This window comes from Rattus norvegicus, chromosome 5, assembly GCF_036323735.1.
Source record: "Rattus norvegicus strain BN/NHsdMcwi chromosome 5, GRCr8, whole genome shotgun sequence".
NCBI lineage: Eukaryota > Metazoa > Chordata > Mammalia > Rodentia > Muridae > Rattus > Rattus norvegicus.
The window spans coordinates 150695130-150720303 of record NC_086023.1 but is presented as its reverse complement, the minus strand read 5'-3'; the positions used below and the strand labels follow the sequence as shown (position 1 = coordinate 150720303).

At 50.5% G+C, this 25174-nt stretch overlaps 2 protein-coding genes across 10 annotated transcripts; one reads left to right on the top strand and one right to left on the bottom strand.

The window, feature by feature from the left end:
- Positions 1-8681: 8681 nt before the first annotated feature.
- On the bottom strand, positions 8682-21642 carry Cd164l2 (CD164 molecule like 2). 9 transcript variants are annotated; one of them, XM_039109094.2, is made up of 7 exons: positions 21406-21603; positions 12382-12716; positions 11825-11986; positions 11656-11727; positions 11192-11236; positions 9502-9646; positions 8682-8982 (listed from the first exon to the last, which is right to left on the bottom strand). In XM_039109094.2, the coding sequence occupies exons 2-7, from the start codon at positions 12467-12469 to the stop codon at positions 8976-8978; spliced, it is 519 nt and encodes a 172-aa protein (XP_038965022.1). In that variant the 5' UTR covers positions 12470-12716; positions 21406-21603; the 3' UTR covers positions 8682-8975. The 9 variants fall into 9 exon arrangements, with proteins under 9 accessions (XP_038965022.1, XP_038965024.1, XP_063143096.1 ...); XM_039109096.2 differs by having other exon boundaries at positions 21432-21603; XM_063287026.1 differs by lacking the exon at positions 21406-21603 and adding an exon at positions 21146-21322 and having other exon boundaries at positions 8682-8787.
- Positions 21643-21777: 135 nt separating this feature from the next.
- Positions 21778-24898, top strand: Gpr3 (G protein-coupled receptor 3). The gene is made up of 2 exons (NM_153727.2): positions 21778-21897; positions 22876-24898. The coding sequence occupies exon 2, from the start codon at positions 22881-22883 to the stop codon at positions 23868-23870; it is 990 nt and encodes a 329-aa protein (NP_714949.2). The 5' UTR covers positions 21778-21897; positions 22876-22880; the 3' UTR covers positions 23871-24898.
- The last annotated feature ends 276 nt before the right edge of the window (positions 24899-25174 follow it).

The following is a 25174-nucleotide window of genomic DNA, read 5'->3' as shown; positions in this document are numbered from 1 at the left end:
TTTTCCGGTTGCCTTTTCTTCCTTTCTTCCTCTCCCAAGCCAAGTAGTCCCCGAGCCCTGGAGTTCCTCTCTCTCTCTCTCTCTCTCTCTCTCTCTCTCTCAAAGAGAGTACACTGTATGTTGCGGTCTTCAGTCACACCAGAAGAGGGCATCGGATCTCATTACAGATGGTTGTGAGCCACCATGTGGTTGCTGGGAATTGAACTCAGGACCTCTGGAAGAGCAGTCAGTGCTCTTAACCACTGAGCCATCTCTCCAGCCCTGGAGTTCCACTCTTAAGCACAGCCTAGCTGTGGTGGCAGACTCTCCAATCCCAGCACTAAGCAGACAGGGGATCTCTATGAGTTGGAGGTCAGCCTGGTAAATAGAGCAAGTTCTGTTCCATCGCTACACAGAGAAGTCTTACGTCTGATGTCGGCAGCGGCGGTGGGAGTGGTGGTGCCTTGCTGCTCTTCCAGCTTCTTTCAGAGGACACATCACGCCTTTGTTTCTACCCGTAAAGTGTCTGCAGCTGATGTGCCTGGACAGTGTTCACAGAGTCTTTAAATATTCCAGATAACGGGCTGGAGAGATGGCTCAGTGGTTAAGAGCACCGACTGCTCTTCCTGAGGTCCTGAGTTCAAATCCCAGCAACCACATGGTGGCTCACAACCATCTGTAATAAGATCAGATGCCCTCTTCTGGTGTGTCTGAAGGCAGCTACAGTGTACTCATATACAATAAAATAAAAAATCTAAAAAAAAAAAATTCCAGATAACACCCCCTCCATGAAGCCTTCTCAGACTTCTGGCCCTGTAGGATTTCAACAAGCACCTGTCAGTGGAGTCTAGTCAGGGATGCCTTGCTTCAGTGGACTCTGGCTCCCCCTAGGGAGACAGAGAGAAGTGACCACTGGGCTTTGCCTGTTGCCTGTACTCCCTGGGGTGTGTCCATGTTGCAAAAGTTCTTGAGACCTGGGAAAGGGGACATGGAGTGAGAAAGGCCCCAGGTTATTTCCCCAAACCCTCTACCCTGATTCTGGAACAAGAGCAGGACCTAGCAGCCCTCTCAGATCCTGAGAGCTACTGAAGAGGCGCGCTATGAAGAGCCATGCCGAGAGGCTTCCATGCCTGGTTCCCTCCCAACACTCCAGTCTGGTATGATTCCAAGTTCCTTGCTCAGGTGGAGGCCTCCTCAGCCTCTTGGCACCAGGGCAGGCATTGCTGATGTCCTGCCCAGAGTAAAAGAACGAGGTGTGGACGCTGAGGTCTGAGTACCCTAAGGGAGGTCCCACGAGCCAGCAGTGTGACAGAACCCACCCTTCTCCGCATTCTTACCTCCTTCCCCCGAGGGCCACAGCCCTAAGTAGCACACAGACCTCGGTCACCCTCTACGTGACCAAAGAGGGCATCAGATCAGATCAGGTCAGGTTGTGAGCCACCATGGAGTTGCTGGGAATTGAACTCAGGACCTCTGGAGGAGCAGCCAGTGCTCTTAACCACTGAGCCACCTCTCCAGCCCAGGGTGTGGTTTGATTATAGAGCATGTGCTTGGCATTCATCAGTCCTTAGTGGCTTTTGTTTTGTTTTGTTTTTAAAGATTTATTTTATTTATTTAATGTATGTGAGTACACAGACACACGGGAAGAGGCATCAGATCTCATTACAGATGCTTGTGAGCCACCATGTGGTTGCTGGGAATTGTACTCAGGACCTCTGGAAGAGCAGTCAGTGCTCTTAACCGCTGAGCCATCTCTCCAGCCCCCATTCCTGAGTTTTAATCCCAGCATTTGCGAATGCACACACATGTGTACATACACATGAACAAGAGAGGAAAAAAAAGAGGCTCTCGTCAGGCATGGCGATGTAAACCTCTGAATCTCTGAGGCCAGCCTGGTTTACCAAGTAAGTTCTAGGCCAGGGCCAGTCATGACTCCGCCGTAGTGAAGCCCTGTCTCAGAAACAAAAGGAAACAAAAACACGAGCTTCAGAGATGAGCCAGGAGTTTGAGGAACCACAGGGCCAGGGCCACAGAACTTGCAGCCAAACCCTGTGCAAAACCCCCCACCCCACACAGAGAAAGAAACACAGTCAGAGAAGTGGCTGCTTGTTTCGTTTTGAGTCCCCTGGAGCTTTGGAAACAGCTGTTAGCATAAGCAAATCCAGGGTGGTCAGGGTGCCTAGAGGCAGTAGGCCTGGTCCAGCTGTGAGAGGGAAGGCCTGGAGCATGGAGGGATAGAGGAGAAGGGGGGAGAATGAGTGATCTCATCCAGCAAACCCTCTGGAGGGCCTGTCCTATGTCAGGCTCAGCGAGAGTGGAGTGGGGACAGCCGAGGGGCAATGAGGTGTCAGGAGAAGCAGAGGCAGAGGCATTCCCTATAGGAATGATGGATCCCTGAGACGGATGCCCTCGGATTCTGCAATTCCACCTCTAGGGATCCGTCTCACCCAAGCCTTTTCTACAGTGGTGCCAAGCTCTACACACAGGCCTGAACACGGCTACTTATGAGTCAATATGGAAATGAGCCTAGCAGCCATTAATGGGATCCGGGCAAACAAATTATGACCATCTGGACACGTCACAGGACGCATCTGATCTGTGAGGAAGCAGGGCCTATGGAACAGCACGGACCCACTTTGTACTATAAAAATGCTAAATGTGTGTTCACAGGCTATAAATCCCCAGGGAAAGGTCTGAAATACACGGGTAGCTGTGGCTATATTCAGGGAGGGACCCGGGGGGGAGGAGTCTTTTCATTTGCTGGGATAGACACCATGACCAGCGCAACTTACAAAAGAAAGCATTTAATTTGGGGGTTCCTGATTCCAGGGGTTGGAGTCCATGTGATCATCATGGCAGGGACCATGGCAGCAGTCACACAGGCATGGCACCGGAGCAGTAGCTGAGCGCTCACCTCTGATCTCTGGTAAGAGACAGAGAGCAAGAGCTAACTGGGAATGGCTTGAGCTTTTGAAACCTCAAAGCCAACCTCCAGAGACACACCTCCTCCAACAAAGGCCACACCTCCTGATCCTTCCCCAACAGTTCCAGTGGCAAACCAAGCATTCAAATGTATGAACCGGTGGGGTCCACTCTCATTCAAACCACATTATTTTGGTTTTTTTTTTTTCTTTTCTTTTCTTTTTTTTTTTTCAGAGCTGGGAACTGAACCCAGGGCCTAGCAAGCACTCTACCACTGAGCTAAATCCCCAACCCCAAAATGTGTAGACTAAGCTGTCCTCGAACTCAGATCCACCTGCCTCTGCCTCTTCAGCACATCGTACAGGCCTGCACCACCAGGACCTGCTGTTATTTTGTTTTGAGACAGGGTTTCTCCATATAGTCTTTGACTGGAATGTTATCTGTAGACCAGGCTGGCCTTGAACTCACAAAGCTCTGCCTGCCTCTGCTTCTGCCTCCTCCTCCGCCTGTGCCTCCCAGTGCTGGGATTAAACAAGGCATACACCACCATTGGCTGACTGTTTGCCTTGTTTTTGGGACACAGTGCCACTCTGCAACTTGAGCCAGTCTTAAAGTCTCAGTAGTCTTCTTCCCCCGGCCTCTTGAGAGCTATGATTATAAGTATGCCCCTCATCTGGCCTTATTTTTAGATTTCTTTTTAAAAAAAAAAGATTTGGGCTGGAGAGATGGCTCAGTGGTTAAGAACCCCGACTGCTCTTCCAGAGGTCCTGAGTTCAATTCCCAGCAACCATATATATGGTGGCTCACAACCATCTGTAAAGAGATCCGATGCCCTCTTCTGGTGTGTCTGAAGACAGCTACAGTGTACTTACACATAATAAATGAATAAATTTAAAAAAAAGATTTATTTTTATGTGTATTGGTGTTCTGTCTGCATGTCTGTGCAAGGGTGTCAGATCCCCTAGAACTGGAGTTACAGACAGTTACGAGCCACAATGTGGGTGCTGGGAAATTGAACCCAGTCCTCTGGAAGAGCAGCTCTTAACCACTGAGCCATTTCTCTAGACCTTACATTTACTTCTCTTTCTTTTTTCTTTCCTTTCCTTCTTTGTTAAAAGATTTCTTTAATGTATATAAGTACATTGTAACTGTCTTCAGATACACAAGAGAGGGCATCAGATCCCATTACAGATGGTTGTGAGCCACAATGTGGTTGCTGGGAATTGAATTCAACACCTCTGGAAGAGCAGTCAGTGTTCTTAACCATTGAGCCACCTCTCTAGCCCCCATTTATTTCTGTGTGTGTGTGTGTGTGTGTGTGTGTGTGTGTGTGTGTGTGTGTGTGCGTGTGCACACGCGCCATATCTTATGTGTGGAGGTCAGAGGGTAACCAAATGTATCCTAATGAAATCAGGTTTTTAGTTGCTGAATCATCTTACTGGCCTCTAATTACTACTACTACTGCTAATACTACTACTACTACAACTACTACTACTACTACTACATTGCTACAACTACTATAACAACTACTACTACAACTACTACTACAACAATTGCTACAACTACTATAACAATTACTACTACTACAACTACTACCACTACTACTACTACTACCACCACTACTACTACAATTGCTACAACTACTATAACAATTACTACTACTACAACTACTACCACTACTACTACTACTACCACCACTACTACTACAATTGCTACAACTACTATAGCAACAACTACTACCAGCACTACTACTACCACTACAACTACTACTACCACCACTACTACTACAACTACTATAACAACTACTACTACAACTACTACCACTACCACTACTACTACCACCACTACTACTACAATTGCTACAACTACTATAACAACTACTACTACTACAACTACTACCACTACTACTACTACCACCACTACTACAACTACTACAACAACTACTACTACTACTACCACTACTACAACTACTACTACTATAACTACTACTACAATTACTACCACTAACACTTCTACTACCACTACTACAACTACCAATACTACTACTACAACTACTATTACTACTATAACTACTACTACAACTACTACCACTAACACTACTACTACCACTACTACTACTACCACTACCACTACTACTACTACTACTACTACTACAACCACTACTACTACCACTACAATTACTACTACTACTACTACTACTACTACTACTACCACCACTACCACTACACCACTACTATTACTACTGTGAATTTACCTACTTATGAGACAAGCTCTCATGTAACCAAGGCAGGACTTGAACTCCCGATGTTCTACCCATACTACAGACTCAGGCAACCACACCCGGCCCCACCTAGCACCGAGGCATGCTATTGGGCATGCTTCTCACTGTGCGTCTCCATCGTGCCATAGTCCACGATGGTGGCTGAAGTTGTCAGTGCAATGGAAACACGTGGACGGATGGAAGCAGGCTGTCCTTCCTCTTCTCTACACCTACAAGCTGCACCTTGGGGCTGGGACTCCTCCCTCCACACTGCCTCATCTGCCTGTGTGATTGACAGCAATGTTCCCAGCTCTGTGGTCATCCAGGATTTTCAATTTGCCAACGTGGCCATGCTTCATTACTGCAGTTAGAAAGCAGATGGTGATTTTAGAGCGCGGCCTCAGAAGGACCTTCAGCCTTGCGGATGACCTTGCGAACGCCAGCCTGGACAGACTTCTGTTCCATCCTTGCAGATTGAAGATGGAGGAAGGAGCCTAACTCAAGCTTTTTTTTTTCCCCTTTGAGATTTGGGGCATGGTGGTACAAGCCTTCAATTCCAGCACTCACGAGGCAGAGGAAGGTCTTTGTGAATTTGAGGCCAGCCTGGTCTACATAGTGAGCTCCAAGCCAGCCAGGACTACACCGAGCGAGCCTGTCTGAAAATAAACAAAAAAAGATTTTTTTCCTGTAATTTAAATTTTTTTTTCTTTTTCTTTTTCTTTTTTTTTTTTTTTTTTTTTTGGAGCTGGGGACCGAACCCAGGGCCTTGCGCTTGTAATTTAAATTTTTTAAACTTTTAATTTACTTACCTTTATTTTAAGTGCATTGGTGTTTTTGCCTGAATGTACGTCTATTTGAAAGTGTCAGATCTTAGAGTTACGGACAGTTGTGAGCTGTCATGTAGTTGCTGGGAATTGAACTCAGGACCTCTGGAAGAGTAGCCAGTGCCCTTAACCACTGAGCCATCTCTCCAGCCCCCTACTTTCTATTTTTATTTATGTGTATATGTGTGTATCTATACGTGAGGACAGGTACCTAAGAAGTTTAAAACAGAGCATTCACTAGAACCAGAGTCACAGGTGGTTTGGACTGTGTGGGTGTCGGGAACCAAACAGGTCCTCTGCAAAAGCAGTGAAAATTCTTTTTTTTTTTTTTTTTCTCGTTCTTTTTTTTCTGGAGCTGGGGACCGAACCCAGGGCCTTGCGCTTCCTAGGCAAGCGCTCTACCACTGAGCTAAATCCCCAACCCAGCAGTGAAAATTCTTAATCACGGAGTCATCGCTGCCACTTGCCTCATTCTTACTGTAAATGTCTAGTGCTTTACTTCCAAACAAAGACATTTGCTGCTTTTAAAGGAAAAGACAGACTTGGAACACTGAGGCAGACATGGGAAAGCAAATGAGCCGAGTGAGCTCAGGCAAGGGCGACGTGACAGGAGGAAGCCAAGGCAAAGGCTTGGAGAAAGAAGGAAACGGGATGCCTGGAAACCGGAGATCCTGAGAGCTATTGAACCGGCAAAGGGGATGCTGGTGCCTGAGCTGATGGAGGGGGGACTTGCACGGACTGTAGCCTTGAGAGCAGCTAGACATGTGGCTGATGATTCCATATGTGGGCGGATAAACCCCAAGGCCAGGTAGCAGCCGGAGGCCCCCTTGGGAGCATGGGATAGGAAGGCAGAGACGGCTGCTCTGGAGAGAAATGGGTCACCTCCACCTGCTCTGAGCTTTTCCACATCTAACCAAGGTGCTGTCCCCACTTTGCAGATAAGGACACTGAGGCTCACAGCTGTGAAATTCCTTGCTTGAGTTGGCACTGGCTGAGTTGCAACCTCCTGGCACAGCTGGGACACAATGTTCTAAATAAGACCCAAATACAGATCTGGCAGCAAGTACAGGGCCAGGACCTCACGTCATCAGTCGGAGAGGTCTTCTGCCTGCTAGAGTCTCAAGAGCCCTGCCCCCACCACCCACCCCCAGCTTTGGGGCAGATGCTTAATTTTAGGGGCAGCAGAAGCTTCCAGAAGGGAATCCTGATGTTCTGCTCACGCTAGAGTCAGGAATCATAGACTCTAACACCAGCCCGGCCTCTCCAGCAACTGAGAGAGTCTATACTCTTCCTCAAAGAGAGGGTCGGAAACACCACCCAGGGCTGGGGAGGTGACTCAGTGGGTAAGAACCATTGCTGTGTAAACATGAGACTCTGAGTTTGAACCTCCAGCACCCATGTAAAAAGCAAGGAATGCCTGAGCTACCCCAGGGCAGGGATGTGCAGACAGAGGCGGGTTCCAGGAGGTACCTGGCCAACCAGCTAGCCGAAATGTCAAGCTTCCCGTTCCGTGAGAGACCGTGCCTCACAGGAGTAAGAGGGAAAACATAAAGGGGACACCTTACATCCCTCGATGGCTCCTGGATGCTCATATGAACCACACGCTGGTACGCTGTCCCCATGCCAAACACTCATATGCTTGCTAGTACATACATACACCACACATGCTACACACACACACACACACACACACACACACACACAAATAAAAATTAACCTGAGAAAAAGAAATGCCAGATGAAATCCCTTTTTTGTTGTGATTCTTTTGATATTTTAAGATGAGGTCTCTTGTAATTTGGGCTAGCCTTGCACTCTGTCGCTTGCTTCCTCACTATAAATGATAACGACCTTGAACTCCTGGCCCTCCTATTTCTACCTACGGAAGGCTGACGTGACAGGTACGCGCCACAGTGCCTGGCTTGAAAATAATTTTTCTTTTGAGGCGGAATCTTATGTAGTCAAGGGTATCCTAGGACTTGCTGTGTACCTGTGGCTGGCCTTGAACTCCTCTTGATCCCGAGTGCTAGACACCCCCCCACACACAACTGACTCCTGAGGCCTAGCTTAAAAATATCTTTAAGAAAAGATTTTAATTTTTAATTATGTGTATGTACGTGTCCAGGTAGACAACACAGGAATGCAGGTGCCTGCAGAGCCCAGAAGTGTGTGATCACCCTGGAGCTGGAGTCATACATGGTTGTAAGCTGTCTAGCATGAGTGTTAGCTATTAAACTGGGGTCCTTTTCCAGAACAGTGAGTGCATGATCTTAACTTCAGAGCCACCTTCCCAATCCCTAAAATATCTTTCTCTTTCTTTTGAAGCTGAGGACCCAACCCAGAGCCTTGAGCTTGCTAGGCAAACGCTCTACCACTGAGCTAAATCCCCAATACCCCTAAACTATCTTTTTAAAATTTAAATAATTTTAATATTTATTTGGGGCTCTGGTGTATCCATGTATGAAGATCAGGGGACAACTTGGAGGAATCAGTTCGGTTCTCTCCTTCCACTATGTGGGTTCTGGGGATTGGACTCAGGTTGTCGGGGTTGCACAGTAAGCCTCTTTACCCACTGGGCCATCTTGCTGCCACCCCCCAACTTGAAACTATCTTAAAGGGGGTGCACAACAATACTAGACAGAAACTTCTCCCTCACCCCATCCAATTCACACACAGCCCAAGACACAGGTCAGACCTCATGGGGTGGAAACGTGTCCTTTATTTGAGGGTAGACCCCAGAGTGGGTTGGTGGGAAGAGGCAGCAGCTTCTGGATGAGTCGTGAGGTGGTTGAAGGAGGCTTTCAGCTGCAGGTGCCAGGCCCAGGAGAGGACATGTCAGTCAGTCATCAGCGCTAAACCTGCTTGATGCCCTGTGCCTACAGGAACCAGAAACTGGTGGCCAAAGTTTGTCCCACCCCCAGTGCCCATAAGGCAACCAAGAGGGTAGCCTCTGAGTCCTCTGTCCTTTCAAGGTGGAGCCAGGACCACTGGGGTCAGATTCTGTGGAAGCCAGACAGAGAGAACACTCAGAGGCGAGGATCCCCGCAACCCACTTTCCAGAGAGCAGGCACAGCTGGAAGAACAAACGCTTTAATGCAGGCTGCACAACTGGTCCCACGGCACACACAGCAGGCACACAGAAGCCTTGCCCAGCCCCTTCCTCAGAGAAAACCACACTGTGCACACGGCCCTAGCTGCTGCCCAGGGCTGCAGCGGGCTGAAGACTGGCCTGGGGCCATCACCTACTGGTTCTCTTCCCTGCTGGCAGCGTGAGGAGACAAAGACACAGAAGGCTCAGCTGGACTCTCAGACACTGAACTCTGAGGGCTGAGACCAGGTCCCACCCAACATCTGGCAGGGGTAACCTCAGATAGAGACAGAAGAGGCATGGCTTCCATGGGGGTGGGAGGATGTTGGAGGGGAGTCACTATCCTTAGGACCACCCCATGGAAGACGGTTGCCAGGCAGGAGGTGTAGGGAATGCAGCCAGCCTCTGCTTTGGGCTGGCCGTGTACTCACAGCGTCTGGTAAGTGCTGTCCTTGGCCTTGAGGAAGCGTAGCACAAAGAAAGCTGTCGCCTGCAGGCTCAGTACCAGCACAATGCCCCCGATAAAGCTGGCTCCATCAAAACCTGGGCTGTGGTCTTCAGGGATGGGGGGACTCCCTGTAGAATGAGGTAGAGTGGAGGTTACCATAGGCCGCCGAGATCCCAGACTCATCCCACAGCTGATGCCTTGAGGCTTTAGCCCTCAAGATGCGGCCTAGGCTACCATGCTCCAAGGTCCAGCTGTGGGGCTGGGGAATTCAGCTAAGTGGTGAAGCCCTTACTTAGTCTAGTGAGGCCTTAGGTTCAATCCCTACAGTAACACACACACACACACACAGAGAGAGAGAGAGAGAGAGAGAGAGAGAGAGAGAGAGAGAGAGAGAGAGAGCGCAGTATTTTTCAGGCCCTTCAATCCCTGCAAGCAGGTAGAAGGGATAGTTGAGGCTGGGGAAGGGGGACCTTGTCCCTGAGTTGTTCCATAACCTTATGTCACACACACCCTCTCTGGGCCTCCTGGTTACATGGCACAAACAGTGACCAAGTGCTCGTGCACCCTCCCTGTCCGTGGCTAGCTCAGTAGACTGGACCTTGAGTTCAGTCACCAGACCCTCTTCCAGCTAAGGGCATCGGGCTTGAAGCACAGGTAAGATGACTTGGTCCTTTGGACTTCTAAGCTTGGAACCTTCACCAAGAAAGCAAGGATCAGGGGAAAGGCCAGCACCCTACTGAGCCAGCTAGTGAAGACTAGACTGTGGGCCAGACCTGGCTGGCTCCCTGCCCTTCCCCTCTGCCCTTCCCCCTTTGTAGGGCAGGGTCACAGCGCTGCAGCCAGTAGTCTAGGCGTCGGTGGTTACCAGATGTACCCATCAATTCTGACCAGGGATTTGATTTCAGGCCCTGGGCCAGGTGCCCAGGGCAGGAAACACTGGGGAGGGAAAGATCATTCTGGGACAATGGACAAGAGGCCCAACTGAGGATAGGTCTCCTCTCCAGAGGACATAGATGGTGCAGGATCTAAGAACAGGAAATGGGAAGGCACTGGCTGAAGCTCAGCTGCAGAGGATGCTGCTGAGGGAAGGGGACAGAAAGGGAAGATGTGAGCTGGGCATGGCAGATCTGGGGCTCAGGCAGAGGGAGCTGAGCCATCAATAATTTATTCCCTAAGATCAGTTTCCGGCTTTAATTAACCAACAGCCTCTTCAGCCATCCTGGCTAAGTTTAGTGACCTCCAGGCCTCAAAGCGGGACTGTGGGGACCTAGAGACAGATGGGGTTCCTTCCCAGCTCTGCTGGGAACCCACTTTGGAGACCTCAGCTTGCAACAGATGATCAATGAGAGCATCTCTTAGCAACTGGAGCTGCACCTCCTCAGCTCCAAGCATGGATCTGGAGGGAGTCACCCTGAGTTCTTAGAACCAATGGGGAGGGAAGCTACCCTTTCCTGACTGCTTTCAATGTGGCTTCACTAACTAGGCCTTCCACAGCCTCATGAGTCCTCAGGGCACTGTGGGGCAAGTCTCTGTCCAACCCATCTTACAAGTGTAAAAACACACTGGGAGGGAACCGAGGCCTGGGGTCATGGGGCATTCGCGTCAGTACCGTGCCTCAAGCTGCTTTTTCCTTCTGCAGCTGTCCTTCCCCCATTCCCTGGGGAAGACCCTACCTGTCGTACTTGTCTTCGGTTCCTCGGTGGAATGATGGTGGGAAGCTGAGGAGACAGGGAGTCCACAATAAAACACCTCTCCTCACTCTAAGGAACCCCAAGCCTGGGCCAGTAGCTGGACCCACTTACTGTTCAGATCACAACCCTGCCCCATACAAGCCTAGTCACCCTGTCTCCTCCCCTAGCTGTGCTGTCTCAACCTACAAGGGCCTGTCTGTCTGTCTGTCTCTAACGCCGCCTGCTTCAGGAAGACCCCTCCATTCCAAAGACCTCACTTCAGATGCCTTGCTTCAGAGGAGTTGCCAGATCCTACAAACTCCCAGGCACACTGGACCAAATTACAGGCTATGATACCAGTCAGGGCACGATACAACTGTTCCTGGACAAGGAGCCAGAAGTTTGTGGGTGCAGTTCACTTCCTGAGAGACATCTCACTCCTCTCCCTTCATGTAGGCTTAACTTACCTGGGCATGACTCTGAGTGGTTATAGACAGAGCAACCCTCCTTGACCACCTCAGTGTGGGCCACACAGTGTCCTGGTGGGGGAAGGAACAGAGAAGAGGTTTGGGGAGAAAGTTGGATGGGGGTGGGGGTGGGGGTGGGGATGCTCGCAGGGAAGGCTCAACTATATACCTGGCTCCTCTGGTCCACATTGTTGCCAGACACAAATGGAGGAGTTGTGGGCTCTGTCCACACAGCGTTCACAGTGTCCCAAGTGTTTGCAGCCCCCATGGGCAGCAGGCCAGATGTTCAGGTGGAGCAGGGCTCCCCGCCCAAAGCCACGAGCTCCTTTACCTGAGAGTGGGGGGGGGGGTTGCGAATGGGAAGAAAGCAGCAGAAAGACAGGCGCCAAGCTACAGTACCTCTCCCAATACAAAGACCGGAACTTCTGCACAGGCCTCGAGCTTCCCCAAGGCCTGGTTACACTAACCGAGCTGCACCGCCAACCTCCAGCCTCTTTCTAAACATATTCCTGCAGTTCTGAGGGGTGACCTCCACACTTACCTAAGCCTCCTAGTTTCCCACCCCTGGAACATATAAATAAGCTCTATGGTCTTAACGCAGCCCTGGAGTGCTGAAGAGGTCGAAAACGTTCCCTCCCACAAGTCTAGATGTGCTGAAACCAGAAGCTAAAGTAAGCTACCGGTTCCACCTGCCAGGCCCCCTGGTCAGACCCTGCTCAGCATTACCAGCTAGAACCAGCTGGGCACACAGGAGGAGGCAACAACAACCGCCGCAGAGTGCAGCACGCAAGGCGCGGGGTCCGGGTGCGGCCATGGGCGCGGGGGCCGGGACTGGGGGTCGGCGGACAGCTGGGGTGGCGCGTCCTTTCTTGACTCTAATCGCCCAGCTAGCCAGAGCCAGACCTGGGCAACGGGGGCGTGGTCAGGCTGGAGCGTGGTTGCCTTGTGGGTGTGGCTAGTGGGTTGGTCCGCTGGGAGGGTCCAGGTAGAGCTTGGCTCTGGGTGGAGCCAGAGAAGAGCGGCCAAGAGGCGTGGCTGTGTTCTGCGATTGAAGGCGGGGCCTGAACAAAGGGGGTGGGTTTATGATTAGTGCCACCTGGTCACTGAGGGCCACCTTCAAGGTGGGAGGACCTCTGTGAGACTAGGCCTTGTCAACATAGCAACTGTGTTTTGGTGAGCTTTTAGGGAATCACTGTACACAGCTCTGGCTGTCCTGTAAACCAGTGCTGGGATTAAAGGTGTATGTCACCACCTAAACGCTACTGATTCACAACCTATGGGCCGTGACCGCTTAGACGAACCGTTATCTCAAAAACTTATTTACATTATGATTCATGACGGTAGCAAAATTACAAAGTAATTTTATGGTTGTGGGGGGGAGGTCACCGAAAGATGAACTGTAATAAAGAGTCCCAAGGTTAGGGAGTTTGAGGACCCATTCTAAGCCCTAGAAACTGTTTTTTATTTAAACACTTATTTATTCGTTTTATGTATGAGTACATAAAACTTGTAGCTGTTTTCAGACACACCAGAAGAGGGCATCAGATCTCATTACAGATGGTTGTGAGCCACCATGTGGGTGCTGGGAAGTAAACTCCGGACCTTTGGAAAAGCAGCCAGTGCTCTTTTTTTTTTTTTTTTTTTTGGTTCTTTTTTTTCGGAGCTGGGGACCGGGCCTTGCGCTTCCTAGGTAAGCGCTCTACCACTGAGCTAAATCCCCAGCCCCGCAGCCAGTGCTCTTAACTGCTGAGCCATCTCTCCAGCCCCTAGGGACTGTTTTTAACCCTGTCTCGGGCTGGAGACAAGTAAGGCCAGGGATGTGGCTCCTTTGGTAGAATGCTTGGCTAGCATGCTTAAAGGCCTGGGCCTGATCCCTAACACTGCATAAACCAGACTCGAAGTTTGTGCGTGCAGTCCCAGCGCTTGGGTGCTAGAAACAGTGGAATCCGAAGTTTAAGGTTGTCCTTTGCGGTTGGGGATTTAGCTCAGCGGTAGAGCGCTTGCCTAGCAGGCACAAGGCCCTGGGTTCGATCCCCAGCTCCGGAAAAAAAAAAAAAAAAAAAAAAAAAAAGAAGATTGTCCTTTGCTACAGAGGGAGTTAGAACCAACCTAGGCTAATGAACCCCCTGCCTTAAAACCCGGGGAAAAGGTGTTAACCTGGCATAGTGGCACATGCCTTTAATCCCAGCACTCCAGAGACAGAGGTAGTCAGATCTCTGTGAGTTTGGGGACAGCCTACAAATATCTAGTCCCAGAGGATCCAGCGGCCACCACCCTCTGGCTTCCACGGACACCAGGCATAAGAGTGGTGCACAGAAATATGTTCGGGTAAAATATCCACTCGTATTCATTAAAAAAAATAATAATAATAAAACTAGAAAGACCACGAAGGAACAGATATCTGTCACCCAGCACTTGGGAGGCTGGGGCAGGAGGGTTGTAGAGTTTAAGCCAACTTGGCTATATCAATGATACCCTTGGCTGGAGGTGTAGCTCAATAGTACAGAACTTGCTTCTCATCCCATGGCCCTGTATGTAACCTCACAGCAACAACAGTAGCCAATCAATCGCTAATCCCCACCTCCACACCAGTCCTGCGGCTGACTCCCTGTAATGATCAGTAACCCGCCCTCCCCCCTTTTTAATTAAAATTTTTAAATTTACTTTGTTTTAGGGATACAAGCGTTAAGTCTGCATTTATGTCTGTGCACCATGTGGTGTCCTCAGAGGCCAGAAGAGGGTATTGGTCCCCTGGAACTCGAGTTATAAAAGGTTAGTTGGGCCTTTAAGCCAAGCACGTGGGAAGAACATAGATCTCTGTAAGTCCGAGGCCAGCCTGGTCTACGTAGAGAATTCCAAGATAGCGACATGGAGAAATCCTGTCTCAAAACAGCAATGAAAAGATCTATAAAGGGGTGTGAGCCTCTGTGTGGCTATTGGGGAATCAATTCTGACCTCCTCAGGAAGGGTAACCACTGCGCCATCTTTCCAGCCCCCAGTAACTCCCTCCTACCATCAAGATGTAAATATATATTCTTTCTTTCTTTTTTTTTTTTTTTTTTTTTTTTTTTGGTTCTTTTTTCCGGAGCTGGGGACCGAACCCAGGGCCTTGCGCTCGCTAGGCAAGCGCTCTACCACTGAGCTAAATCCCCAACCCCGTAAATATATATTCTAACCAGAGCTACTCAGCTAATGTCCACAACTGCCCCCTGGCATGAGCTGTCACCTCCATTCGCAGCTGCTCAGGGGAAGTTACACGTCAGCTGAGACTGGGTGGGGGGAGGGCTGTTTCCGGTGCACCTCCATCTAAGTACTGTGGGGCCTGTATTTCCTGTCCTCCACACAGGAAAGCCCCAGTTTCTGTGCTCCTCACTGCCAAACACCGACCAGGTTGGAGCTCAGTGCTCTGTTTGCACCCCAGCGCTTGCCCCCCAGTTAAAATCTTCAGACTCAGCCGGGCAGTGTTGATATGGGCCTTTAATCGGCATTCAGGAGGCAGAGACAGGTAGATCTCTGAGTTCGAGGCCAGCCTGACCTACAGAACAAGTTCCAGGACTACCTGGGCCACACAAAGAAATACTGTCTCAAAAACAAAACAAAGTCCTCAGACTCAATCAATCCCCCATGTCTCTGGGGCCCTGGCCCAACAGCCCCTCCCTTCACACAGAAGTCCACATCTCCTCCACTTAGCAGCTTGTCCGCTGACTTTCCCCTAGCAAGCAGAACCCTTGGATTCCTGACTCTGGCCTGATCTTGCTTGTTTCCGGTTTTCACTGTCATATCTCACTTCCAAGTTAACAGGTCATCCTTCTGTCTTTTCCCAGGTCTTCATCTGTCTAGCTACGTAATCCTTTGGGCCACCACTGAGAATGACCCTTGGAAACAAAACCACCCCAGGTCCTGTGACCCCGATCAACCCCACCAGTGCCTTCCAGTTCATGGCCCTCCATCACCCACTGAGTCTCTCCTGATGCTTCTGGGCTCAGCCCCTCACTCACTCTTCTGTTTATCAGCCTCCTCTCTGGTCCTCACACCCTTCCCTTCCTGAGGGGGGACTGTCTACTCGCTGTGCCCTGTTCAGGAAACTCAAACTCACCTCGTTCCTTCAGCAAGTGTGACTCATTTCTTAATCTCTCTGCGGAAAAGACCTCCTCTAGTTATTCTCCATGCACGTGCCTGCTCTCCTTCAGAGCCAGCATCCAATGCATAATTAACTGCCCATTTGTTCCCTGGTCTGCATGCTCCCGCAGTGTGTGTGCCTAAGTTCACATGGCGGAGTGTTGTTTAGCAAGCAGGAAGCCTGGGTCTGGTCCCTTCACCAAATAAAACCACATATGGTGAATGTCTGTGACACCAGCACTCTGGAGAGGTGGAGAAGGAAGTTCGAGTTGGAGGTCAGCCCTTGGCTGCTTGAGACCCTGTCACAAAAAAAAAAAAAAAAAAAAAAAAAAAAAAAAAATTTCACCTGGCAGGAACGCCCACGGCCATCTAGTGGTCACATGAGGAACTGCATGTTTGTCGGTAAGAAGCCCCTCTTGGGGAGAGGACGCTGTCTATTTAAATACCCTGTGCTTGACTACAGCTTCACTCTCCAATTCTGCCACTCGCGGTGTGTTTTTGGGAAAGTCCCTTGACTTCTATGAAATGTGGGATCTACCCTGTAACTTTGTAGGGTTGTTGGTGGGAAAAATTGGCATGTGTTGGTGTGGGGTGGGGGTGAGGGTGGCGGGGTGGGGTGGGGTGGGGTGAGGTGGGCATAGGGAGACAGAGACAAGAGGGCCTGAGAAAAGGCTGCACTTCCCCTGGACAGGAAGTCTCAGGAAGGAGAGAGCAGAGGAGAAGAGGTGACCCCAGCCAGACATGGTGGCTCACACCTATAATCTTAGCCGAGGAGGATTCCCGCAAGTCTGAGGCCAGTCTGGGCTACAGGGTGTCTCATCTCTGTCTCTGCCCCTCTGTCTTTGTCTCTGTCTTTGTCTCCCTGTCTGTGTCTCTGTCTCTCTCACACACATACTCTTTGGTGCCTGAGAGAGCACACATGTGAAAATCTATTGCCTTACTCAGCCCGAGTCTCCAAGGGTTCTCAAGTTAGAAATACTCTCACACGCTCCCTCCTTGGCAGTGAGAAGTGACCCTCACCATAAAGAACATGGTGACGTGAAAATAAGGAAATTCACAGCCATCTGCTTACTTCAGTAGTCCTTAAATGTCCTCATTGTAGGATGATAACTGTCACTAGACAGAAATTTGAAGAAAACTAACCCAAATGTCCAAGATCTCTCAGGATGCCATCTTTATATTTAGATTCAGAACCTATTTTGGTGGTGGGATGTTGGGGGGCACCATGGGGGACACAGATTGCTTGGGTGGAGTTTACAATTATTCTGTAAGGAGAAATTAATACAAAAACAGATTGCAGGATATATGGCTTGTATAGACTGGAGATCTCGAGAAAACGGCTGGGGTCAGGGAGTGGGGAGTGAGCGCTGGAGAAACGGCTCCGTAGTTATGAACACTTACTACCCTGCTAAAGGACTCAGCACCCATTTCCGGAAGCTCTCGCTCCAGAACACTAGCGCTGAGGGATTTGATCCCATCTTCTGGCCTGTGTAAGCACGTTCATGGTGCACCCTCAACCTAGAAATGCATAAGTCAACACAATTAAAAAGAAAAATGCTTTTTATATGAGCACACTGTCGCTCTCTTCAGACACACCAGAAGAGGGCATCGGATCCCATTACAGATGGTTGTGAGCCACCATGTGGTTGCTGGGAATTGAACTCAGAACCTCTGGAAGAGCAGTCAGTGTTCTTTTTTTTTTTTTTTTCTGCTTTCTTTTTTTCGGAGCTGGGGACCGAACCCAGGGCCTTGTGCTTGCTAGGCAAGCGCTCTACCGCTGAGCTAAATCCCCGAAATCCTCTGGAAGAGCAGTCAGTGTTCTTAACTGTTGAACCATCTCTCCAGTCCATAGAAATCCTTTTTTAAAAAGGAAATAGCTGGTGGTCGGTGTGGGTGCACACCTTTATTCCCAGCACTCAGGAGGCAGAGGCAGGTGGATCTTTGAGTTCCAGAACAGTCTGGTGTACAGAATGAGTTCCAAGACAACCAGAGAGAAACTTTGTCTTGTGCGCATGCGTGCGCTCGGACACTGACACACACACACACACACACACACACACACACACACACACACACACACACACACACAGCTGTAGGGATGACAGAATGGAGAAGGCCAGTTGGAGGAGTGACAAGCAGGAGCATCTTTAAAGACTTGATCTACAGTGATAAGACAGTTTGTTTTTATTTTGGTCCAGGGTCTCATGTAGTGATGTATTTGGTCCAGGGTCTCATGAAGCAGGATGACCCAAAACTCCTGATCCTTTTTACCTCCCGAATGCTAAGATGATAGTAACCCGATTCCTGCTGACTAGTCCTTACCAGCAGATCAGTGAACTCTAAAACAGCCTGTAATGGCCATTCCTGGTTGTCATCTTGACCATATCTGGAATGAACTACAATCCAGAATTGGAGGGCTCACCTGTGATCCAGCCAGATCTTGAGGCTGGGAGACACAAGTTTCTGACCTGGATCTTGGCATGGAGATCTTGAGGCACAGTGACTATGAAAAGCTTAGGCCCAGGCAAGGTAGTGCACAGCTTTAATCCCAGGAGACTGAGGCAAGGAGATCTGTGAGTTCAAGGTCAGCCTGAGACAAAACAAGTCCCAAATCCAGGCGTGGTGTACACACCTTTAATCTGGGTCACACCTTCTGCCAGAGACCTACATAAGGACGTTGGAAGAAGGAAGATTCTCTCGTCTCCTGCTTGCTCTTACTCGCCAGTGCATCTGTTGGAATCTACTCCCACAGAAGACCAGCTGAAACAACTAGCCTTTTGGAACTGAGCAATTACTAGACTCTTGGACTTCCCGCCCACAGCTGCCCATTGTTGGGTTAGTTGGACTGCAGACTGTAAGTCATCACAATAAATTCCCTCAATATAGAGAGACATTCCATCCGTTCTGTGACGCTAGAGAACCCTGACTAATTCATGGCCACTCAGAAAAGCATGCATCTCTCATCTATGCTTTGATCCCAGCGCCCTAGCACCTTGTTTCTGCTTGTTCTCTGAGACCAGAGCTCTGTTGGGGACTTGACTGAAAATAGGGAGGAGTAGATATCCAAGTCTTGGGGTACTGATGTCCTATGATGCTCTTGCCTTCTCTCTTGGACACATCCCTATCAGGCCTGTCACTTTTTCTGTGTTTCTCTTTCTCTCTCTGGGTTTGTTTAATGTTTAGATATTTATTATTTTATCATTATATGAGTATTTTGGGGTTTTTTTTTTTTGTTTGTTTTTTAAGACAGGGTTTCTCTGTGTAGCCCTGGCTGGCCTGAAACTCACTCTGTAGATCAGGTTGGCCTCAAACTCAAGAGATCTATTTTTTTGTTTGTTTGCTTGTTTAAGATTATATATATATATATATAATGGTTGTGAGCCACCATGTGGTTGCTGGGATTTGAACTCAGCACCTCTGGAAGAGCAGTCAGTGCTCTTAACCACTAAACTATCTCTCCAGCCCAAGAGATCTGTTTGCACCACCACTGCCTGACAAATGTTTTGTTTTATTGTTTTCTAATTCGAGTGAGGTAGCACGTGGGTTCTGGGACTCACCCTTGGGTCCTCTGGAAGAGCAACACATGCTTTTAATTATTGAGCTATCTCTCTGGTCTCACATTCGAGTGTTTCTGTCTTGAGACAGGGCTTCTCTGTGTAGCCCTGGCTGTCCTGGAACTCACTCTGTAGACAAGACTGGCCTCAAACTCACAAGATCTGCCTGTTTCTGCCTCCTGAGTGCTGGGATTAAAGGCACGTACCTCTGCCCGCTCGGTTTTTCTTTTTTTTTTTTTTTTTTTTTTTTCTTTTTTTTTGTTTTGGTTCTTTTTTTCGGAGCTGGGGACCAAACCCAGGGCCTTGCGCTTCCTAGGCAAGCGCTCTACCACTGAGCTAAATCCCCAACCCTCGGTTTTTCTATTTGACCGATCTTGTTACCTTCCATCAGTCAACAGATAATGGTAATTGAATACCAATTACGTATCAGGCACTGTCCCTAGCACAAACCAAACCGAGTCATTATTGTCACATGGGACAGTGACAGGCTTAGTGGGACAGGCTCGGACTCCAAGCAAACAGGAAAAAGAAACCTGGGTGAGCATTTTGTTGTAGGAGTTCTGCACACTGTAGAACATAACCAGGAGAGGAGGGAAGGAGAGGGAGATTAGTTGGTCATCTGTGACAGAGGTCAGGAAGCCCATTTAGGGAAGAAATGGCTAAAAGGAGCATTCTGAAGGAGCCAAGGAGGAGTCCATACACAGATCCTGCAGCAGGAGAGCCTCCTCTAGCCTGGTCCCTCAAAGGCATAGCTTCTTGTGACCATTCTTCATTTTCTTAGTGCCCTCCTGCGTTGTCCTCTACTGACCAGATGTACCATTGACAGCCAATATACAACCCATGCTGATAATGGGCCACATCTCCCCAACGGTTCCCAGCAGGTGAGACATGAAAAAAATAGGCTCGGAGGGCCTGACAGGGCCTCAAAGTCACAGGAAATGGAAGAATTAGGGTTGGAAGCTAGTCTCCTGACCTCTACCATATGAACTCACCATATCCGACCCAAAATGTGCCATTCCCGGGGGTTGGGGATTTGGCTCAGTGGTAGAGCGCTTGCCTAGCAAGCGCAAGGCCCTGGGTTCGGTCCCCAGCTCCAAAAAAAGAACCAAAAAAAAAAAAAAAAGTGCCATTCTCTCCAGCCAGGTTCTGTCATATCTGTGAGGGTATGATGTATTCCCTGTCTCTTGGCCTTCTTTCCTCAGCCTCAGATGGACGCCTGACCCTTAACTCCCATCACCCTCTGAAAATCTCGAACATTCCAGAGAAGATCAAAGGGAGGCAGGACAGGGTTGGTCACTAGGGTTAGATCTGATGGGGCATTTCCCTAAGGATAAAGCTGGCAGAGCTGAGAAAGAGGAAGTTTTCTTCCAGTTCCACCTCCCTTGGGTACCTAAAACTGGGTGCTCATAGAGGCACGGAGCTGCCGAGTCCTGCTTCCAAGTTCTTCCCGGCTCCCTATCTCCTGCTTCGGGGAAGTGACCCCCCCACCAACCCCCGCTTTTCAGATCCTTGAATAAATAATTCAGGTTTTGAAATCTTGCCAGGCGCACCCTCCCGTGCAGCGAGGACGCTATTGGGCCCACATAAGTGACGTCACCCAGCTCCTTATTTCAACCCCAACATCACAGGACTGGTCCTGACAGCAACTTACCTGCTGGGTCGCCCGTCCAGTCAGACTTCCTACCCTGTTCCCTCACTCTGGGGCCCACTCACCAAGTCATTTGATCTTTACTTCAGGACCCCACAGCCCTCATTTAGCTTTGTCACCTCAGTCTTTTAACACTTGACAGGGTCACAGTGACCTCAAGTTCCTTCACCTGAATACTCATCTCCAAAGCCTTGTCACCACTTCTGCCACCCTAGGGTCCCCGAGCTCCATCATGGTGCAGTCATCCTGACAATGCTGTGGCTGCCCTGAGAAGGCCTACACCTCTCTATCGTCAACGTCCCACAGTCGCCATCCTCCAAGATCCTGTCACCACGCTCATATCGTCACAGCCACCCACCTCCCTGCTCCCTCGTGCTCCTGTCACCGTCACCCCAGGGCCCTATCAGAGGCAAAGCCTGTCATCCTCACCGGGGACGCCCATTTCGCTCCATCACCTGTCTTGTGTCAGCTCGTTTCTGCTACCGAAGGTACTCATCACCCCCGCAGACTATCCCAATCCCTTGACCTCTTCCCGCATCTTCTGTGGCCTCTTTTAAGGCTCTCCCACTAGCGTCCCCAAAACCCCCGACCCGCAGAGGGCGCCGCGTCAAGGACAGAGAGAGCCGGCTCCGGAGGGGGCGGGGCCGCGGCCACGGTCACTTTTTATGAATGGGGGAGCGGGCGGCGCGAGGCCTCATTACTATGCCGCGCAGCACGCGCTGCGCTCCAGCGCGCAGCGTCCATTGGTCTGCTGGGCTTCAGACGTCACCAAACCGGTGGCCGGGGGCGGGGCGGGGCGGGGTGACTCACGCCGCGTCTCCCGCGGCCGCGGGGGCTTCTCGGGGTCCGCACACACCTTCCTCTGCCAGAACCTGAGTGGAGGCTCCCCGCGGCCCGGCCGCACCCGGTCCTGAGCCACGGGTGAGTAGTGGGCCCTGCTGCGGGTACCCGGAGTCTGGGAGGACACAGCGTGCAGGGACGCCGGGCCGGCGGAAGGCTGCTTGCGGGTGCTCAGGGTCGGGGGTCGTACCTGGGACTCTGGAGAAGCAGATTCTACATTAGCAGGCAGCTCCCCAAGTGTTCGGGTGCTTGAGTAGTATGATGGGGTGACCCGGCAAAGGGTAAGCATTCCTGCGGGACTTGAGGCCCTGGAGGGACGGGCGGTCATCTGAGGTTGAGAGAGCAGGAGGTGTCTGGGGCGAGCATCTGGGTGTCCGAGTAGCGGGAGGTGTCTTATTTAGGGCTTCAGCTATCCAAGGCAGGAGGCGGAGTCAGGCCCAAGATCTAGGTGTCCGGACAGAAGGAGGGGTCTGACTTAGGAATCATGCTTCCACCAGGGGGTGTCTGCCACGCAGACCCAGTGGTTAGGAAGAAGGGGGGGGTGCCGGGAGGGGGGACGTCTGTCCAGAGTCAGAAGTCTGGTAGAGAGTGTACGGGAAATGAGTTCCCAGGAGTTACCCTAGGAATGTCGAGTGGGGGCTGGCAAGGAGCTGCACCGGGTTTGCCTGGGGGCGGAGCCTGAGGCTGCGAATCGTGAGGGGTCTGGGAGCTTCAGGAACCAAGTCATCATCTCTGATGGGAGGGAGCTGACTGCTCTTTTTCTTGACATGTTTCCCTCCCCTATCACGCTGGTTGGCGTGAGCCTTTTGAGGGAACACCTTGAATCCCATGCTCCCCCCTTCACTTATGGTAAGCTTTGATTCACTTTTTTTTTTTTTTTTTTTTTTGGTTCTTTTTTTCGGAGCTGGGGACCGAACCCACGGCCTTGCGCTTCCTAGGTAAGCGCTCTACCACTGAGCTAAATCCCCAGCCCCAGGGATTTTTTTTTTTTTCTTTTCTCCAAGGGCCTCCTGTCAGATTGCAGGCCTGCCAGGATCTCACAAGGCCTTTCTTCTACAGGTACCATGATGTGGGGTGCAGGAAGATCCATGGCCTGGTTCTCAGCCGGCTCAGGCAGTGTGAATGTGAGCATAGACCCAGCAGAGGAACCTACAGGCCCAGCTACACTGCTGCCCTCTCCCAGGGCCTGGGATGTGGTGCTGTGCATCTCAGGCACCCTGGTGTCCTGCGAGAATGCTCTGGTGGTGGCCATCATTGTGGGCACGCCTGCCTTCCGCGCCCCCATGTTCCTGCTGGTGGGCAGCTTGGCCGTAGCAGACCTGCTGGCAGGCCTGGGCCTGGTCCTGCACTTCGCTGCTGACTTCTGTATTGGCTCACCAGAGATGAGCTTGGTGCTGGTTGGCGTGCTAGCAACGGCCTTTACTGCCAGCATCGGCAGCCTGCTGGCCATCACCGTTGACCGCTACCTTTCCCTGTACAACGCCCTCACCTACTACTCAGAGACAACAGTAACTCGAACCTACGTGATGCTGGCCTTGGTGTGGGTGGGTGCCCTGGGCCTGGGGCTGGTTCCCGTGCTGGCCTGGAACTGCCGGGATGGCCTGACCACGTGCGGCGTAGTCTATCCACTCTCCAAGAACCATCTGGTGGTTCTGGCCATCGTCTTCTTCATGGTGTTTGGCATCATGCTACAGCTCTATGCCCAGATCTGCCGCATTGTTTGCCGCCACGCCCAGCAGATCGCCCTCCAACGACACCTGCTGCCTGCCTCCCACTACGTGGCCACCCGCAAGGGCATCGCCACATTGGCCGTGGTGCTTGGCGCCTTTGCCGCCTGTTGGTTGCCCTTCACTGTCTACTGCCTCCTGGGAGACGCCAACTCTCCTCCTCTCTACACCTACCTTACCCTGCTCCCTGCCACTTACAACTCCATGATCAACCCGGTCATTTACGCCTTCCGCAACCAAGACGTGCAGAAGGTGCTGTGGGCCATCTGCTGCTGCTGTTCTACTTCCAAGATCCCATTCCGGTCCCGGTCCCCTAGTGATGTCTAGTTTGATCCTGGTGGATCTGTGGTTTTGACTACCGTAGAACTTCAGAAGGTTAGGTCCGCCAGGGCTTAGTTCCAACCACCCCTCCCCCACCCAGTCCCACGCCCTTAAGACCCAGCTGGTTCTGGAGTTCTAGGACATTGGGTGTTTTGGGATCTTGTTCAAGATTCCTGCAGGGGCCGAGCCCAGCTGACTGCATGGCTCTAGAATGTTCCAGATGGTCAGGGTCCCACTCAGAAATGTCTCACAGCCCAAAGTGGTTTGCAATTCCAGAATGCTGGGAATTTTACAGTACCATTCCAAGTCCTTGATCTTCCTTCCCAGAAACTTGACCTTGATCATTGTTGCTTTTGACTTTCGAAGCTCCGGAGTCGGAGGTTAATCACTTAGTTGCCTAGATGAGAGAGAAAGATTTATCTATATATATGGACATACAAAGAAGGTATATTTATTGTTTATTTATTTATTTATTTATAAATTATGGGTGGTAAGGGAAAAAGAAAGAGACCCTCACCTAGAAATCTAGTTCATACCAGGGTATCCCCAGCCTCCACGACCCCGTTTCTGACCTCAGTTCCTGGAGTGGGGGATGGAAAAAGAGAAAACACGTATTTTGTTATTTTTGCTTATTTTTTATCAGAGAAATCATAGAAACCAGAGCCTCCTCCCCAGGCCCGCACTGCTCGGGTTTGCAAGGGGAACACACCAGCCTCTGGTTTTTTATTTTTTTAAGAAGCCATCACCTGAGCAACCGAGAATTCCTCTGCGCTGAGGCCCGGCTTCCCTCTGGTGGCCATTTGGGGGAATTGCAACTCGGCGAGGCAGTCGGGATTGTAAAACGCACCCCCCCATCTCCACTCCAGCCTGGCTTTCAGCGCCACAGCCATGGCCTGGGGGCCAGGCCTTACCCTGAGGTGCCCGAGAGGAGGCGGGGCAGAGCCAGTATCCCCCCAGCCCTCTGCCAATTGGGGTATGGCCCCCAGTGCATTCCTGTTCAGTCCCCAACCCTACTCAATAAAAATGGTTTTTTTTTGGTAAATACTTGTGTTTGTGCATATGAATAGTGTGGATGGAGTTGAGCCATGATAGCGGGGACCCGCTAAGGAATCTGGGAAGTCAGTATCCCTTGAACCAAACCCTGGACATCAATTTACAAGAACCTCCCTACCAAGGGACAAGAACCCAGGATACTCCTAGTTTGAAGGTACCCCACAGCCTGTCCATAGTAACCAATTCGGGGCTCAGGCATGCAGAACCTGTTTGTACCATGCAAGTTCCCTTCACAGTAATAGGTTCCTCCCAACAGT